General features: G+C 39.4%; 3 protein-coding genes across 3 annotated transcripts; 2 read left to right on the top strand and 1 right to left on the bottom strand.

The window, feature by feature from the left end:
* Positions 1 to 39: 39 nt before the first annotated feature.
* On the bottom strand, positions 40 to 1,655 carry LOC131539429 (uncharacterized). The gene is made up of 2 exons (XM_058774030.1): positions 1,331 to 1,655; positions 40 to 824 (listed from the first exon to the last, which is right to left on the bottom strand). The coding sequence occupies exons 1-2, from the start codon at positions 1,433 to 1,435 to the stop codon at positions 114 to 116; spliced, it is 816 nt and encodes a 271-aa protein (XP_058630013.1). The 5' UTR covers positions 1,436 to 1,655; the 3' UTR covers positions 40 to 113.
* An 8,855-nt stretch (positions 1,656 to 10,510) lies between these two features.
* On the top strand, positions 10,511 to 11,675 carry LOC131538494 (probable inactive serine/threonine-protein kinase slob2). Its single transcript, XM_058772366.1, has 4 exons — positions 10,511 to 10,988; positions 11,193 to 11,219; positions 11,305 to 11,465; positions 11,558 to 11,675. Exons 1-4 carry the CDS (start codon positions 10,938 to 10,940, stop codon positions 11,673 to 11,675), a joined length of 357 nt encoding a protein of 118 aa, XP_058628349.1. The 5' UTR covers positions 10,511 to 10,937.
* Positions 11,676 to 12,753: 1,078 nt separating this feature from the next.
* LOC131539395 (uncharacterized) lies at positions 12,754 to 18,065 on the top strand. Its single transcript, XM_058773968.1, has 4 exons — positions 12,754 to 13,105; positions 13,264 to 13,321; positions 13,748 to 14,045; positions 15,524 to 18,065. Exons 2-4 carry the CDS (start codon positions 13,318 to 13,320, stop codon positions 16,419 to 16,421), a joined length of 1,200 nt encoding a protein of 399 aa, XP_058629951.1. The 5' UTR covers positions 12,754 to 13,105; positions 13,264 to 13,317; the 3' UTR covers positions 16,422 to 18,065.
* Positions 18,066 to 18,304: the final 239 nt, after the last annotated feature.

Here is an 18,304-nt window from a genome sequence, read left to right as displayed (position 1 = left end):
TATACAAGAGTAGAGGACACTTAATGAAAACCACTCAAGCCGAAACATAACTTGTATGGCTACAGGTTAACAGTTATTTGGCCCATGCCTTGACCAGCGGCTTGTTCTGGTAGTTAGCAAGAAGGCAGGCTACTGCAAAAAGCTGGTTGATACTGCCAGCAATGGCCAGAGGAATAACAGTCAAACAGTTTGTTCTCTTTGATGCGCCTAATTGCTCTCTCTACATGTATCCTTAACTGTGGAATGTCCTGAGTGACCAGCACTTCCTCATGAGACAGCTGCGACTTTTTAGTTAGAAAAGGTGGTCTGTAAACTTCGCAGGGCACTAGGTCATCAATTCTGAAACCCTTATCCACCATTACAGCCATGTCTTTATCCAAAAGAGGGATAATGCCAGATTGCCTGAACAATTCTTTGTCACTGACAGCACCAGAATACAGTGAGGAAACAAAAGTAACAGCGCCATGTGGTGACACACCAATCATCCCTTTCAGGGTAGTGTGGGATTTATACTGAGAAAACATCTCTCTCTGTAAGAGTAAAGATGAAGGTGTCTGACATTTCAGCTCAGTACAATCAACGATAACTTGGGTGTCAGAGTATTTACCGAACACACTTGGCATTGTGGCTCTAATGTCCTCAGGAGACATCCATATTCCAACAGCACCCAGTAAAGTATATAAAAAATTGACCCAAGTCTTTATAATTCTGCTGACGGTGGACTGATGTATGTTGAACTGATCCCCGAGATCCTTCTCCTTCAGACCCAGCGACAGATAAACCAAGCAGAGGAACAGTTCGTCGATCAGTGGAAGGCATCGGCTCTGGTAGGGAGGCAGGGAAGCAAGTCTTAGCATTAATACTGATGATCATTTCCTTTTTATAATAAATGTACGTATGTTTTTAAGTATATTGAAACAGATATTACTGTCATCTTGGGTGCTGATTAATAAGCAAGTTGTTTTTAAAAACCAAATAATGGGTAACACTTTATTTTAGTGTCATTGTTAGACATATTACATGTCCTTACATGTAATTATGCATAACTAATCCTAACCCTGCAGTAAGTACATGATATTGCAGGGCTGGGCAATTTCGGTCCTGGAGGGCCACTGTCCTGCAGAGTTTAGTTCCAACCCTAAACACACATGAAAAAGCTAATCAATGTCTTCAAGATCACTAGAAAGCTACAGGCAGGTGTTTTAATTAGGTTTGGAGCTAAACTCTGCAGGACAGTGGCACTTTCAGGACTGAAGTTGCCCATCCCTGTGTTACACTGTAACATGGACAACTTAAAGCAACCAAATGATGTAGTACGAGCCATACTTACCGGTCGACGAGGTGGATCAGCTGCCTTGTCAGGTGCTCCAGCTGTGTTGGAAGTGGATGTCCATGTATCAACACGCACAATTCTCATATTTACCGGTTCAATCATTCTCCAAAATGCTTGCAGATGGCGGTAGCTGGTAAATCTAACACATTGAAAGAAACATTTATTACCTTCAAAGCATACCCGATTATTTCTACTGAAAGAAACTTGCACTGATTTTAACACACATCAGTGCCTTTGTTTTGTCTCAAGATGCACACTAATAATGTTTTTTCTAAGGCATGTTTATAAAAATGTACAAAATGAATTATGGACTAATCCTGACTTAAACCTTGTCTGTGAAAACCAGGCCTATATGTTTTATGTTTAAGTCTCGTCTTATTTTTATTTATATTCTTAAATATGGCCTTGTGCTCATAGGGTTCCCCTTATGAAAGTGTAAGTTAAATAAGGTTCTAAATAAGGTTATTTAATGAATGAATGTGAACAGTCTAAGTCTGCAACAAAGTCATTACCACATTGATATGAATATCATGAAACACAAATTAATATGTACCTGGTATAAAATGAATGAAAACCTCTCCAAACCAAATGGAACAAAACTCATGGAGTATTTTTAGGTCTTTTCCCAGTCATAAAGAAAATAAGAGACAGACCGCACTGGTGCGGGCTTCAACCCCAGGGGGTTGGTCTATAGCCACAGGACAGCACAGATGGGTGGGGTCTCTTAGAATGCAGTCCATCATTCTCAGTGTTGCCTGATCGTGCAATGATATCAGGGACTGAAGAGGAGTGCCAGTGTTTTTAGACCATGTGTACACAATGGTTTGGAGGCTCTTCTTGTTTTAAATTGAGAAGGAGTGAAACCAGCATATGAATGAAAAGGTCGATATTCTTTTAATAAAGAAAATAATAATGATGATGATTATGATGCACTGATAATAACTGTTTGTATTAATATCAACAATATCAACAAACATGCATCACATTTTCTTACCTGTATCTCACCTGAAGACAACCACAACACATAAAGAGTGGAAGGTCCTGCTATGCCATGATCTTCTAAGGTGCCTGGTCGATTTCTATATAACGAAGTTGGTGAGAGTGACAACTGAACTGAGAAAACCTCACTTGCCATGTCATCAACACCAGCAAATGCAACTAGGTCCTGTGTCAGAAGCAATAGTGCAATCTCAACAAATTACATCTCAATAAATTAGAATGTCATGGAAAAGTTCGTTTATTTCAGTAATTCAATTCAAATTGTGAAACTAGTGTATTAAATATATTCAGTGCACACAGACTGAAGTAGTTTAAGTCTTTGGTTCTTTTAATTGTGATGATTTGGGCTCACATTTAACAAAAACCTTACCAACTCACTATCTCAACAAATTAGAATATGGTGACATGCTAATCAACTCAAAACACCTGCAAAGGTTTCCTGAGCCTTCAAAATGGTCTCTCAGTTTGTTTCACTAGGCTACACAATCATGGGGAAAACTGCTGATCTGACAGTTGTCCAGAAGACAATCATTGACACCCTTCACAAGGAGGGTAAGCCACAAACATTCATTGCCAGAGAAGCTGGCTGTTCACAGAGTGCTGTATCCAAGCATGTTAACAGAAAGTTGAGTGGAAGGAAAAAGTGCACAACCAACCGAGAGAACCACAGCCTTATGAGGATTGTCAAGCAAAATAGATTCAAGAATTTGGGTGAACTTCACAAGGAATGGACTGAGGCTGGGGTCAAGGCATCAAGAGCCACCACACACAGACGTGTCAAGGAATTTGGCTACAGTTGTCGTATTCTTCTTGTTAAGCCACTCCTGAACCTGTTACATGTCTGTCTGTCCTAGCCCTCGTCTTCCTTATTTGGTTCAGTTCCTGTCATCAATTAGTTCATTATCATCTAATTGTCTTCACCTGAGTTTGATCATGTTGTTTGCTCTTTTGTTCCTGCCCCTTTAAAAGCCTTGAGTTCTCCCTCTGTGTTTGTCCGTGATTAACTATGTTATGCGAATGTTAAGTTGTGTCAAGGTTATGTTTCTGCGATATTATTCCATTTTCTAAGTATCTTCATTAAAGAGCCTTTTTGTAATTTGTCGCCTCCTCACAATCCTTGGACACCTATACATCACCGTAACAGAACCACAGACAACATCAGAGGCATCTTACCTGGGCTAAGGAGAAGAAGAACTGGACTGTTGCCTAGTGGTCCAAAGTCCTCTTTTCAGATGAGAGCAAGTTTTGTATTTCATTCGGAAACCAAGGTCCTAGAGTCCGGAGGAAGGGTGGCGAAGCTCATAGCCCAAGTTGCTTGAAGTCCAGTGTTAAGTTTCCACAGTCTGTGATGATTTGGGGTGCAATGTCATCTGCTGGTGTAGGTCCATTGTGTTTTTTGAAAACCAAAGTCACTGCACCCTTTTACCAAGAAATTTTGGAGCACTTCATGCTTCCTTCTGCTGACCAGCTTTTTAAAGATGCTGATTTCATTTTCCAGCAGGATTTGGCACCTGCCCACACTGCCAAAAGCACCAAAAGTTGGTTAAATGACCATGGCGTTGGTGTGCTTGACTGGCCAGCAAACTCACCAGACCTGAACCCCATAGAGAATCTATGGGGTATTGTCAAGAGGAAAATGAGAAACAAGAGACCAAAAAATGCAGATGAGCTGAAGGCATACACTAGTTTCACAATTTGAATTGAATTATTGAAATAAATGAACTGTTCCACGACATTCTAATTTATTGAGATGCGTCTGTATACTGTATATACAGGTGTTGGTCATATAATTAGAATATCAAAAAGTTGATTTATTTCACTAATTCCATTCAAAAAGTGAAACTTGTATATTATATTCATTCATTACTCACAGACTGATATATTTCAAATGTTTATTTCTTTTAATTTTGATGATTATAACTGACAACTAAGGAAAATCCCAAATTCAGTATCTCAGAAAATTAGAATATTACTTAACACCAATACAAAGAAAGGATTTTTAGAAATCTTGGCCAACTGAAAAGTATGAACATGAACATGAGCATGTACAGCACTCAATACTTAGTTGGGGCTCCTTTTGGCTGAATTACTGCAGCAATGTGGCGTGGTATGGAGTTGATCAGTCTGTGGCACTGCTCAGGTGTTATGAGAGCCCAGGTTGCTCTGATTGTGGCCTTCAGCTCTTCTGCATTGTTGGGTCTGGCATATCGCATCTTCCTCTTCACAATAGTTAAGGTCAGGCGAGTTTGCTGGCCAATCAAGCACAGTAACACCATGGTCATTAAACCAGCTTTTGGTACCTTTGGCAGTGTGGGCAGGTGTCAAGTCCTGCTGGAAAATGAAATCAGCATTTCCATAAAGCTTGTCAGCAGAAGGAAGCATGAAGTGCTCCAGAATTTCCTGGTAGATGGCTGCGTTGACTGTGGACTTCAGAAAACACAGTGAACCAACACCAGCAGATGACATTGCAGCCCAAATCATCACTGACTGTGGAAACTTCACACTGGACTTCAAACAACATGGATTCTGTGCCTCTCCACTCTTCCTTCAGACTCTGGGACCTTGATTTCCAAATGAAATGCAAAATTTACTTTCATCTGAAAAGAGGACTTTGGACCACTGAGCAACAGTCCAGTTCTTTTTCTCCACAGCCCAGGTAAGACGCTTCTGACGTTGTCTCTGGTTCAGAAGTGGCTTGGTAGCCCTTTTCCTGAAGACATCTGAGCGTGGTGACTCTTGATGCACTGACTCCAGCTTCAGTCCACTCCTTGTGAAGCTCTCACAAGTGTTTGAATCAGCTTTGCTTGACAGTATTCTCAAGCTTGCAGTCATCCCTGTTGCTTGCGCACTTTTTCCTACCCAAATTCTTCTTTCCAGTCAACTTTGCATTTAATATGCTTTGATACAGCACTCTGTAAACAGCCACACCTTTCAGTAATGACCCTCTGTGACTTGCCCTTTTTGTGGAGGGCGTCAATGTTTGTCTTCTGGATCATTGCCAAGTCAGCAGTCCTCTCCATTACTTTGGTTTCAAAGAACAAGAGATACCCGGAATTTATACTGTAGGGATGGTCATTAATTGAAACTCAAATGTAAATATTCTAATTTTCTGAGATACTGAATTTGGGATTTTCCTTAGTTGTCAGTTATAATCATCAAAATTAAAAGAAATAAACATTTGAAATATATCAGTCTGTGTGTAATGAATGAATATTATATACAAGTTTCACTTCTTGAATGGAATTAGTGAAATAAATAAACTTTTTGATGATATTCTAATTATATGACCAGCACCTGTATGTATATATATATATATATATATATATATATATATATATATGCGACAGTTTATATTGTTACGTGTCTGCCTGTCTGAGTTTCTGTTTTCCTTATTTGGTTTAGTTCCGTTCCTTGTTAGATAATTATCGTTTCATTGTCCCCACCTGAGTTTCATTACGTTGTTTGCTCTTTTGTTCCTGTTCTTATAAATGTCCTTAGGTCTCCCTGTGAATTTGTCCGTTCTTAAGTTAATAAATGGGAAAAAGTGAGTTGATGCAGTTTCGTTCTCCCATCTTTCATTTACATTCATTATACTTCTACTACAACCACACGCCCGTAACATATATATGCGAAAATGTAAATTTCTCAACTGTTTAAAGATACTGAATGCAATCCATTATATATACAGTATGCATATATATATTATATATAAATATATATATTTTCTTTGAAAAGCACAGTATTGCTTGTTGAATAAGTGTCACAATTTAAATCATATGTAAATGACCAATGGCAATTTTTCTCTGTTGTTTTAGAGCATTTCTCAGAATAATGTTAAAATTCTCAAAATTGTTCAATTGCCACACTGCGTTGTTACTTGCGCACATCATAAAGGCAGTATCTCATTATCATACAATCCGAACTGCCGGTCATGTCCTTAAAAATGTCTTCTGTGGTGCTCTATTGTATAGTTAACCCTCTGGGGTCTGAGGGTGTTTTGGGTGCCTGGAGAAGTTTTGTCATGCCCTGACATTTGTGCCTTTTTCAGTTGCTTATAAACATATAAATGGCTAAAGTCTAATAACACTGTAATCAGCACAAACTGGGCTACAATAATATGTTAGCAGCATTTATGTACATGTATGTATTGTGTTTTTGAGAAAGCAACATTTATGCGTGGTTACTGAAATAAGGCCATAAAAAAACATACAGAACATTTGTTCACAAGACTTTTGAGAACTGCATCTTTTAGTCTAGAGTATTTGCTTCAAAATGATGTGAAAATCATCTTGTTTACTCGCTCTCAGAAAACAATATATTGATTTAAATTTTCTAAGTCACTTTTTGAGGAGAAAGGGTCTATGCGAGAGGGCGTGAACTTGCGTGAGCATAATGCTGTGACTCACATCTGAGAAGACAAAGACCCGCATAATGAGCTGCATAATGAGCCATTTGGTCAGGTACGTGACTGAGAGGGACGAGTTACAAGAAAGAATGTAAGTGAGAATGTGTTGTCCTGGACCTACTGACTAAGCCTTCAATACAATCATCTCCTGCCTTTGACCATGAGGTAAATGTGCTGGTGTACATCGCTGGATACATATATATATATATTAGTGCTGGGCAACGATTAAATATTTTAATCGCGATTAATCACATGATTTTCTGCGATTAATCGCAATTAATCGCAGCATGCGCAAAATTCAATAATGAAAGCAAAATAATGAATGATTATTGAATGAAATAATTCTTTCAAAGTACTGCTGTATGAACAAAAGTGCAATAACATTTGGTTTGTCAAAACTTTAAACAAATAAAGTGCTTTTTACAGCAGTTAAAAGTTAGTAGCAGTTAACATTTCTTGTAAATATTAACTTAAATATAACATTAACGTTTTGTTTAGATTGTAAAAAAAAGAAATTATCTCCAGAACCTCGATCATAGATATTATAACTGGCCCCTTCCGAGCAACAACATCAATCTCCTTTAAGAGACTGAGAATCTCAGTCCAAAAAAACCCCCCAAAAAAACCTTTCAGTGATGCAGGTTGAGTGGACAAAATTAACTGCATTTATCCATTCTTCCAACTTTACATTTACTTACTCATCTGCACCAAGCCAGTTGCTAAGACACACAAGGTCATTCACACTTTCAGATGATAAAGAAACTCTCTTCTTCTGTACTGTCACGAATCTGGTCTGCACTTCCGTCCATTCACCACCAGAGGTCACTCGCTCACCACATGGACTTTCACACCACACACCACATGGACTCCATTTCCCATCATCCAACACTGATCACAGCTGTCACCAATCACTCATTGCACTAATCACACGCACACCTGATCCCACGCACATACTGATCACACACTCTTTATAAGCCTTGGACTTTCTCTGCCGAGTATTGTTTGCATTTACCGCTCCCCAAGCCGTAGCATCTTACAGAGCCCCAGTTAGTTTTCCCCTGTCTGTTTTGGATTGTGTTTTCCCGTGTATGTTCTAGCCTGTGTTCCCTGGATTAACCCTTGCCTTGCCGTTTGGACACTGTTTGCACCCCTGTTGGATTATAGCCCGTGTTCCCTGGATTATTTCTCTGCCTTGCCCACTGGATACTGTTCGCCGATCGTCGACCTTTGCTTGCCCTAGGATTACTCTTTGTCTTGTCTCTGCCATACCTGTTTGCCATTGTTTCGACCCTGCCTGTACGACCACGTCTCTGCCTAATAAAAGCTTGCAAATGGATCCGCACGTCTCACGTCTCGTCAGCCATGTTACATGTACAATATGAAACGTCCCACTGCTGTGCAACATGAATAAAATGTTCAGCGCACGTTTCAGCAAAATGTCTCTCGTGTCTTCATTACAGTCAGAGCATGTGAATGCAGTTCCCATTGTTCATCAATGTAATGCACTGTAACTCCGAGGTAATTATGGTTACCCAGCGATGTCCAGTAGTCTCCGGTGAGGGCAACAGTTGGTGCACGTTGTAACGCCGTCGCCTTTATAGTCCTCTCCTTTTCATACAATTCATGTATTTTTCTTGCGATGGTGCGTCTTGGCGGAGGCTCATACGTGCAGTCATTCGTTGCGATCCTAATAACATTCTTCAGACCGACATCTTCCACAATACTAATCGGCCTGCAGTTTGTAGCTACCCACTTCGCAATGGCATTTGTTAGCTTGTCTTTCTTTTGTTTATCTATAGTTCTCCCACATGCTGCATCCAATGTAGTCTGCCGAAGCCTTCCTCCACTGTTTGTTTGGGTGGGTGATTTGCTGGCATCAACGGTGTGCATTGCATTTAAGTGATACTTCAGACTCGAAGTACTCTGATGATAAGACAATTCAGCTTTGCAGTGGTTACAAATAGCTTTAGTTCTATCAACTCCACCGTGTGGAAGAGGTTTAAAATAAAAATGTCCATTTAAGATTTCGGTACCTTTTTCCATTTTTCTGTCCGCACCAGATATTTTCTGTTTCGCGCTGTAGCTCTCTTAGGCACACAACAAATGCTTTCATTGGTTGAGACGCGTGATGACGCTCATCCCAAGCAGCCAGTAGCCTACTGATAAACATCCCACCCCTCCTGTGACCCATGGTTTGTGTTGTATTCGGTTGTATTATTACAGTCTATCTATGTGTATTCAAACGCAGTGAGCAACGGACTTTCAAAATAAAAAGTACGTTAACGCGCGATAAACTAATTGTCGGCGTTAATTAATGCGTTAACGCGATAAAAACACGTTAACTTGCCCAGCCCTAATATATATATATATATATATATATATTAGTGCTGGGCATAGATTAATCTAGATTAATCTCATCCAAAATAAAAGTTTTTGTGTACATAATATATGTGTGTATTGTGTATATATGAATACACACCCATGTATGTATATATTTAAGAAAAATGTGTTGTTTATATATTAAATATATTTATATATCATGTACATATTTATATTAATATAATTTATATGTAAATACATGTAAATATTTTCAAAATATATACTGTATGTGTGTGTCTTTATATACACATAATAACAGTACACACAGATATATTATATAAACGAAAACTTTTATTTTGGATGAGATTAATCTAGATTAATCTATGCCCAGCACTAATATATATATATATCTTTAAATGTGTTATTGTAAGTTGGTCAAGCGCGACTGGCTCCTATTATTCTAAGGCGGCACAGTCACGTCATGGGTGCAACTGTTGCTAAGGAGCGTTCTATTGAGTTTCGCCTCTTGGGCTTCTGTACTCTTTGTCTGTGTTAAGTTACCCAATTTCAGACTGGACTGGACCAGTGTTGCCAACTTACAACTTTTCAGACTACCCTAGCAACTTTTTCTTCTAAAAGCACCTAGCAACAAATTTAGCAACTTATGATAAGTAACTCAGACAATAAAAAGGCACACATTTTCCAACCAAATTACACAAAAAGTGGAAATCAAAGACGCACGGTACACACATCACATGAACTGAGTTAGCTGCTATTTGCAATTATTAAATTTAATAATAATAAAAACTGAATAATTGTTCATTAGCCTGTACCTGCAATTGTTGATCAGTACACTGTAAGAAAAATGAAAAAGATACTAGTAATTTTCCAGGACATTATCCATTGTGACCCGAAAATACAATGCGTAATTTTATTATTATTATCACGTTCTTCCGGGTTGAAGAGTGATGAATTCCAAAAGATGTTATTCTGGCTCGGTGGTGATTGGGAGTTCCTGCCCAGGTAGAAAGTGGAAAAGAGCTAAGAAAGAGATCATCTGAGGTCCGAGGAGCTTTGGTTGAATGGAAAGTCAAGGGCGCAAGGCCTGGCGCCCCTTAGGCCATCACCGGCGGAGAGGGGTCCACCTAGTGCTTGCTAGGTGCTGCGTGGCAGGCTGTTCTTGGACACTGCGCGCCACCCCCCAAATGATTTTTCCCGCCCCCGACGACTGCCCGGGCGCCGAGGGGAGGCCCGGCGGTCCCCCCCGGAGGCGTCGGCTAGGGCATGGGGCCCTCGCAGAACGGCAACGAATTTGCTCACTTTTTTGCGCTTTTTGTTGCAATCTCTAGGTCAGCCACAGGGTGGCACACTCCTGACCGCAGACCGCCTACGGGAGGCGCGTCCACAGGCAGCCTAAACCTCCCACGGAGAGCTTATGTGTCCGGCGTCTCCCCATTGGCCCTCTGGCCGCCCCCAGGCCCCGCCCACTGACCAAAGACAGCCTATTTGTCCCCCTTACCGCCTATATGACCGTATACAGCCTACGTGCCCACCTGCAATCTAAGTGACACCCCGGGCCCCGCCCACCAACCACGAACAGCCTATTTGTCCCGCTGACCGCCTATATGACTACGAACAGCCTATTATTTTTTTATAATGGGACAGATCGTAAGTGGAACGTCCAGATCTTGGCTTCTAGAGAGATATCAAGCTGAAATCTTCGTTCCTGTGCTAGTCTGGACATGCCCTCCTCGTGGTGTGATATTCAAGAAGGTTGGAGAAACTTGAAAATTCGGTTCAGAAAAACTTACCCACAAATTATTACTTATTATTATTACAGGGCAAACATTTTCTAAAGCACTGAATCATCCACTACCCAAAATGAGCAGCAGTGTGGACAGTGGCGTGGAGGCCCATGGTGGCAGCAGTATTGTAAGTACAAATAGTATTAGTGGTGGATGAGGAGATATCCCCTGACAATATAAAACGCTTTGAGTGCCTAGAAAAGTGCTATATAAATGTAATGAATTATTATTATTATTATTAGAAATTCAATAAAAAAAAAAGAAATTCTTCATAATTTAAAGATAGTAATTAATTTTTCATAATTAATTTTTTTATGTTGTTTTTCCATAGGCCACTACGGTGATAATAAGCTGTACAGTAAGTTTATACTTGTCTTTAAGCTATGCATACATTTTTAGACTGATGTTAGGTTGGACAGCTGTTGTGTTGTGCTGTTTTGTAGGATACAGACACAACCTCATCAGGAGAGGAGGGACCTCCAGATGTTCCACCTCCTCCTCCTCCTCTTTCCCCAGTAGCTCCACCTTCACCTCCACCACCTCTGCTGCTGCCCTCCCCGGAACATCATCCTGCTCCTCTGGAAGAGCATGAAGAAGATGCAATGTATAGATTTATTGTGCCCTCTATAACTATGTAGTGTATTTGTGAACATTTTGTTCATTTTTTAATTTTCAATTTTTTGTCCCTCTCTGCAGTATTTCGCAAATGATGATGAGGAGGAGGAGGAGGAGCAAGAACAGGAGTGATTTAAAAAAAATAAATAAATACTTCTTAATAAATACCTTTTCAATCACTTATTATGATGTGACGTGACATATATGTCAATTTCGGGGCGATCGGACCTTTCTGTCCGCTGTCCAAGAAACACCTGAAAACGAGTGGGATAAGTTACATCGGAGCTCGTAAAATTATATTCATGTCTCATATGATATTATATAATATAGTATATTATAGAATAGTATATTCTGTTGTTATATATATATATATATATATATATATATATATTCAACTGCCATTCATCCGGCACTGGCATACAGCATGTGGGCCAAACATGGCCCGGGTTTGGCAGAGGTGGTACCGGGTTTAAGACGGCACACAAGACATGGGCCAAATATCAAATGTAGTATTTGGCCCAGATGTCAAATATAGATATGTGGGCCACATAAGTATTGCCAATCTTGACCCACATTTAAAATCCATTTCAAATATTTTTGAGCAAAATGCCAATGTTTTCCCATACTGAAAGGTAATATATTCACATATATGTGAAACACTGTTAAATATATTTTGAAAATATATTTTGAAAATGCATAACATAAAGCTCATGTTGTGTGTTATTATGTGTTTACTTGTATGCAAAATTATATTCATGTCTCATATGATATTATATAGTATATTATAGAATAGTATATTCTGTTGATATATATATATATATATATTCAACTGCCATTCATCCGGCACTGGCATACAGCATGTGGGCCAAACATGGCCCGGGTTTGGCAGAGGTGGTACCGGGTTTAAGACGGCACACAAGACATGGGCCAGATGTCAAATGTAGTATTTGGCCTAGATGTCAAATATAGATATGTGGGCCACATAAGTATTGCCAATCTTGACCCACATTTAAAATCCATTTCAAATATTTTTTACTAAAATGCCAATGTTTTCCCATACAGAAAGGTAATATATTCACATATATGTGAAACACTGTTAAATATATTGAAATACATTTTGAAAGTATATTTTTAAAATGCATAACATAAAGCTCATATTGTGTGTTTAATTGTGTTTACATGTGAAATTATATTCATGCCTCATATGATATTATATGTTATATTATAGAATAGTATATCCTGTTGTTTTATTTATATACAACTGACTTCAAACAATGTTTTGCATTCACTGCTTTCATATTCTCATTCAATTTACAGTTTGATGTAGGCCTACTAAACAATACATGATGAAATTTCAGGACATTTTATTTGACTTTTATGTACTATTTATGTAAATACGTAACATGTTGGCCAATCAGGAGCCTGAAAAAGTTTCCAGTAGGCGGAGATAACAGCGCAGGCTCTGGTTTCGCTGTCTACACGATAACGCCCGTTTCACACCGCAAGCGTGAGCGGCGCGTGAGCAGCGCGTCAGCGTAACTACAGCGTCGCTGCAGCTGCAAACTCGCGAGAGTATTCACACCGGAAGCGTTAGTAGAGCGTGACGGCCGCAGCGACTCCAAAAGCAAGGTAAGCATTTAATTACAAAGACAACTATAAATTTGTTTGTACAAATTGGTCATTGATAAACTTGAAAGTTTGCATAACATGGGTGGTGCACAACATAAGCATATAAATGGTAAACAACAAACACAACCAAGAAAACCGCTTTGATCGTGTCGTTTCAGACTTTTGTATAGAATGTGCTGTTTTTCGACTCTAAGGTGGACAAATTTCAAACAATGGGTAAGTTCTCTCATACTTTTTGTTGTTGTTTGTTTTTGGAATATTCATTATGTGTATTTAATTGGAATAATATTTGTAATTTGCTGACAATTAAGCTACTGCAATGTATGTCTATACTTTCTATTCATAATATGAGTGTAATTACTACTTTGTTTTTTTTTATCCCCCCTGCTGAAAAAAAAAAAAAAAAAAAAAACAGCTAAAACCAGCCTAAGCTGGTTTAAGCTGGAAGTAGCTGGTTTTTTCTGTTTTCCCAGTCTGGCCAAGCTTGTTTTAGCTGGTTGGTCAGCTGGTATCCCAGCCTGTTCAGTTAAAGAAGTGGTCATAACCCCTCTAAAACCAGCCTTCACACTAGCTATGACCAAGCTGGAAGCCCAGTTAAAACCAGCCAACCAGCTTAGGTTTTTTTTTTTCTTTTCTCTATAGTGCCTGTTGTAGACAGAAGAAGAGTCACCGCACTTTACCTTTTGCTGAAAAATTTGCGTAAAAGGAGGCGGCGAAGAATATGGGTGCATCCTATCAACCAGCGCAGGAGACAGTTTGGTGCTTTCCACCATCTAGTCACGGAACTGCGCCTGGATGACGACCGTCATTTGAAATATTTTCGAATGAGTGCTGAGCAAATGGATGAGCTACTTTCTGTCGTTGGACCTGAGCTGGCAAGACAGTCTACAAATTACCGAGCAGCCATCGAACCCAAACAGCGACTTGCAATTACACTGAGGTAACAACAGACACACTGGGTGATTTGTTTGGCATCAAATTATGTGGTTGTGGTTTATTTACAAACAGTACATATGTCAGCATATTATAATAATAAAATATAATACATTTTAAGATGTCCTTTAAGTGTAAATTAATGAAAATGACGTAGACAAGTTTTTTTCCAACAAATATCTTTAAGTTGTAATAACAAGGCAAGGCAATACAAGGAACTATAAACACAGTCTTATTAGTATCAAGCAATTACAATGTGTTACATTACAGTCACAAATATTAGGTTTACAACAAAGTAGTGAAACTGAAAAACTGCTCTGACACAGACTGAAATTTTGGAAAGCAAAGTAAATGTGTTAAAAATGATGATATACTGGCGAAGAAGGGTCTTCCATAGATGAACTATGTTGTTGGCCAGACCTTGTAGAAGAAGGTGTTGATTGGGCTAGGTGATGTGTGTGCAGTTGCTGAGTGTGGCTTTGATGGCAAGGGAGGGTTGGATGGTACTGATGAAATCCCGAACTGTGTGGTTGCTGACTGCTTGTGAATGGTTGGGTTGTAGTGTGACTTTGCTGCATGTTTTGTTCTTCTTCTTCTAGATCTGACAGGTAAGTCAGTATATAAACCTGTGCCTTCGCCTGGTTCCGGGGACATAGTCGCAAGTTTAGGTACTAAGCTGAGAGCGAAATAGTACATTTCGTCTCCTTTTTTTGGAATATATGGTGCAGGTGTTGTAGTTGGTTGTGTTCAAATTTCCAAAAGCTGTTGCTCTGTTGCCGTTGGATCATTTGACCTTCTCTTCTTCTGTCTTGTTGTCTGAGTCTCACTAATTAGAGCTTGCACTCTGGGATGGGGTGTGGGAGTGTTTGACCTCTGACTGGCCGGTGGTGGTGTGGATGCGTCAGATCTTAAAATTGTAGAGGGTGTTGGGTTTGCAGATCTCTGTTGAGGTGGCACTGGAGAACTTGGCCTTGATAGTTCTGCTAATTCTAGCTCCACATCATCTTCTGCAATACTCATGTCTACCGGTACATCTTCCAACTGCAAAGTGTGCCTGGAACTACAACAGATAATAATAGAAACATATTTATGTACATAGTTTATGAATATTTAAAAAAAACTAATTTACAAAATTCTCGTAAAATCTATTTTCATTAAAAATACCTTGTTCTGTAACAACTTTGATTACTTGATGTGTCCAATTAACAATTCACAACATATTTACATATTTCACAACATCAATGTAAAATACTAACCTTCTGGCCTGCATATGGGGAAGCAGAAAGGACATCACTTGTTCATATTTCCATTCTCTGCTGCTTCCACCAGCAGAGCCACTAGGAAGATTTTTTTGCTTCCTGTTTCTTGCAAAGGCATCCCTTAACACCTTCCACCTCCTTTTACACTCATTTACTGTGGGGGAAAAAACATGCATTTTAATAACGGTGTACTTTTTTTTTTCTGTTTGTCTTTTTGTTTTGTCAGATTCCTAGGGACTGGGGAAAGCTTCTCAAGCCTTGCCCTACAATATCGTCTTGGGACAAGCACTGTTTCTGGGAGTGTGCATACAACTTGCAGAACAATTGAGAGCCAAATGTTGGCAATGCAGTTTCCAAAGCCAACAGAAGACATGTGGAAAGTCATCGCTGGGAAATTTTGGTCTAAATGGAACTTTCCAAACTGCATCGGTGCCATCGATGGCAAACATGTAAACATAGTGGCACCTGCACATTCAGGGAGTATGTTCTTTAACTACAAGAAGACATTCTCTATTGTTCTGCTCGCTTTAGTAGATGCCGACTACAAATTTACATTCATTCAAGTTGGAGACTTTGGCCGAGCCAGTGATGGTGGGGTTTTTCAAAACTCAATCCTCGGAAGAGGTATGGAGGCAAAAGATTTGTCTGTGCCAGCAGATAACCCTTTACCAGGATCTGGTGTTCATGGTCCCATGCCGTATACCATGGTTGCAGATGCAGCATTCCCCTTGAAGACCTACATGATGCGTCCATTTCCAGGGAGCAACATTCCAAGATGGAGGCGCATTTTCAATTATAGGCTATCTCGAGCCAGGATGGTAGTTGAGTGTGCTTTTGGGATTCTTTCAGCAAGATGGAGAGTACTCCACACAAGACTGAATATGAAGCCAGAAAATGCGGATGCCGTGGTAATGGCAACATGTATCTTGCATAATTACCTCATGACCCCATCTCAGAACCAAACATGGCTAGATGAGGCTGAAGAGAGAGGAAATGTGCTGCCAGCGGTCAGAAACATGGGTGGAAACAGGGGGAGTAGAGAAGCGTACGACGTGCGTGAAAGGTTTTGCACATTTTTCTGTTCCCCGGAGGGCAGAGTTGCATGGCAGGACCAAATGGTTTAGGGAATACTACGATAAGAACATACTGTATAGAGTGCTTTACAGATTAAAAAAACCCCAGTGTCAATAAAAGTTAATTAAGACGGTGTACATAGTGTTCTTTGTTATGTAAATAAATTCTTCTTAAAAATCAATTGTTCATGTTTCATTTATAATATACAAAAGGATTGACCAGGAAAGGTGTGTATATATGCAGAAGATTACATGCAAATTAAACATTTATATTTTATATATATCTTTTAATTTCATAAGTATAAACATGTTTGTTTAATGTATACTACAGTACATGTTGATATAGACATATGAAGAACATTTTTCGACTTCAGTCAAATTTGTCCATTTAATATTACACCACGGCGTTGAGAGGAAGGACAACTACCATTTATGATGTTTTGTACAAAAAAAGACAGGTGATCACTGTGCGTGACTGAGTTACATACAATAATCAATACATTGTTACACATATTTTAAAAATACAGCTAATGATTTAGAAATTTAGTAGCCTAGTCCGCTTTTCTCTATGGAACTGATTACAGTTAAATATGAAATTGATAACTTACCATCTGAAGAAACTGCAGAAGCAACTTCAACCCAGGCCTTTTCCTTTGAAGATAAGTCTTTGTAATATTTATTGGTGGGATCATAAAGCACTTTGTGTTTTTCGACCTCTACGATCAGCCTCGTGTCATCCATTGCTGCACATGAATGAGGTTAAATTGGGTAGCGCTAGAGCAGATATGTTTATTTTCTATTAATTAAATTTTTTTATTTTATTATTATTATACATGTATTTTTATAGTGCTTTATGCAATCCAAAACTGCGTCAAAGCAGCTTTTTCTCGATGCAAAAAAAACATTAAATTCTGCCGTGAATCAGCTCATTTTCTGGCTTTTTTCTTTTCTCTCAGTACACCATGCTCGCACCCAAACAAATAATTAAAAACACAATTTATATCTTCTGTAGCCTACATATTTTGGATTCTTAATTTTCTTTTGACAACAATTCTTGTTAAACACACTAGACATGCATATTCTGTGCATTTTTAGCACGTTTTGTATGAAATCATATTTATTTTGTCCATCAAAAGTGTGCTGTCACTTTAATTGAGCGTGAGCGGCACAGCAAAAATAGACTCGGCGCCGAAACCATCGCTGCAGCGCTGCTCACGCGACGCTCCTGCTCGACGCTCACGCGCTGCTCCTGCTCCCGGTGTGAATGCACTCATTTGTTAACATGGGCGCCGAAAAAAATACGCGCTGCTCACGCGCCGCTCACGCTTGCGGTGTGAAACGGGCGTAACACTGCAGCCGGAGTTTATGAAAATCTTCACCGTGGCAGGAATTTTCACAAAGTTCGGTTTCAGTGACCTGGTGCAGCGTTTGCGTGAGGACGAACGGCCAAACCGCAGAGAAAAAGCTGCTGTTTTGAAAATAACCTCGTTCCTGTGGACGGCCAATGAGCGCGCACGGTGAGCATTCAAATCATATTTAAACTGGAGCGGAGGAGGTTACCATGGTAACAGGGCGTCAACTCACTCAGCTGACAAGAAGCAAGAGGCTGTCTCTCTGCTGTTTTCACTGCTTTCAGGTAAGTTTAGTCCTTAAAGTTACACAAATAATACATACAACCATTCCTGACACTTTCTTACATGTTATTGACACGTTTCTGTTGAATCTTTACTTTACAGGAGTGGTTTAGTGTCTTCAAAAAGACCGTTAGCATCAGGCTAACAAATAGAGGTAAGCTAACTTATAGATTTGAGCTCTTATTAATGAACGTTTGAGTTTTTAAGCACCTTTTATGTGTAGATGAGCTGCTTTGATAGTTTTGTAAATGTTTTGCTGATACTTTGTCAATAGATAAATGGAAGTCACTATAAGCTAAT

The sequence above is a fragment of the Onychostoma macrolepis genome, chromosome 04, assembly GCF_012432095.1.
Source record: "Onychostoma macrolepis isolate SWU-2019 chromosome 04, ASM1243209v1, whole genome shotgun sequence".
Lineage (NCBI taxonomy): Eukaryota > Metazoa > Chordata > Actinopteri > Cypriniformes > Cyprinidae > Onychostoma > Onychostoma macrolepis.
This window is presented reverse-complemented; position numbering and strand designations above follow the sequence as displayed.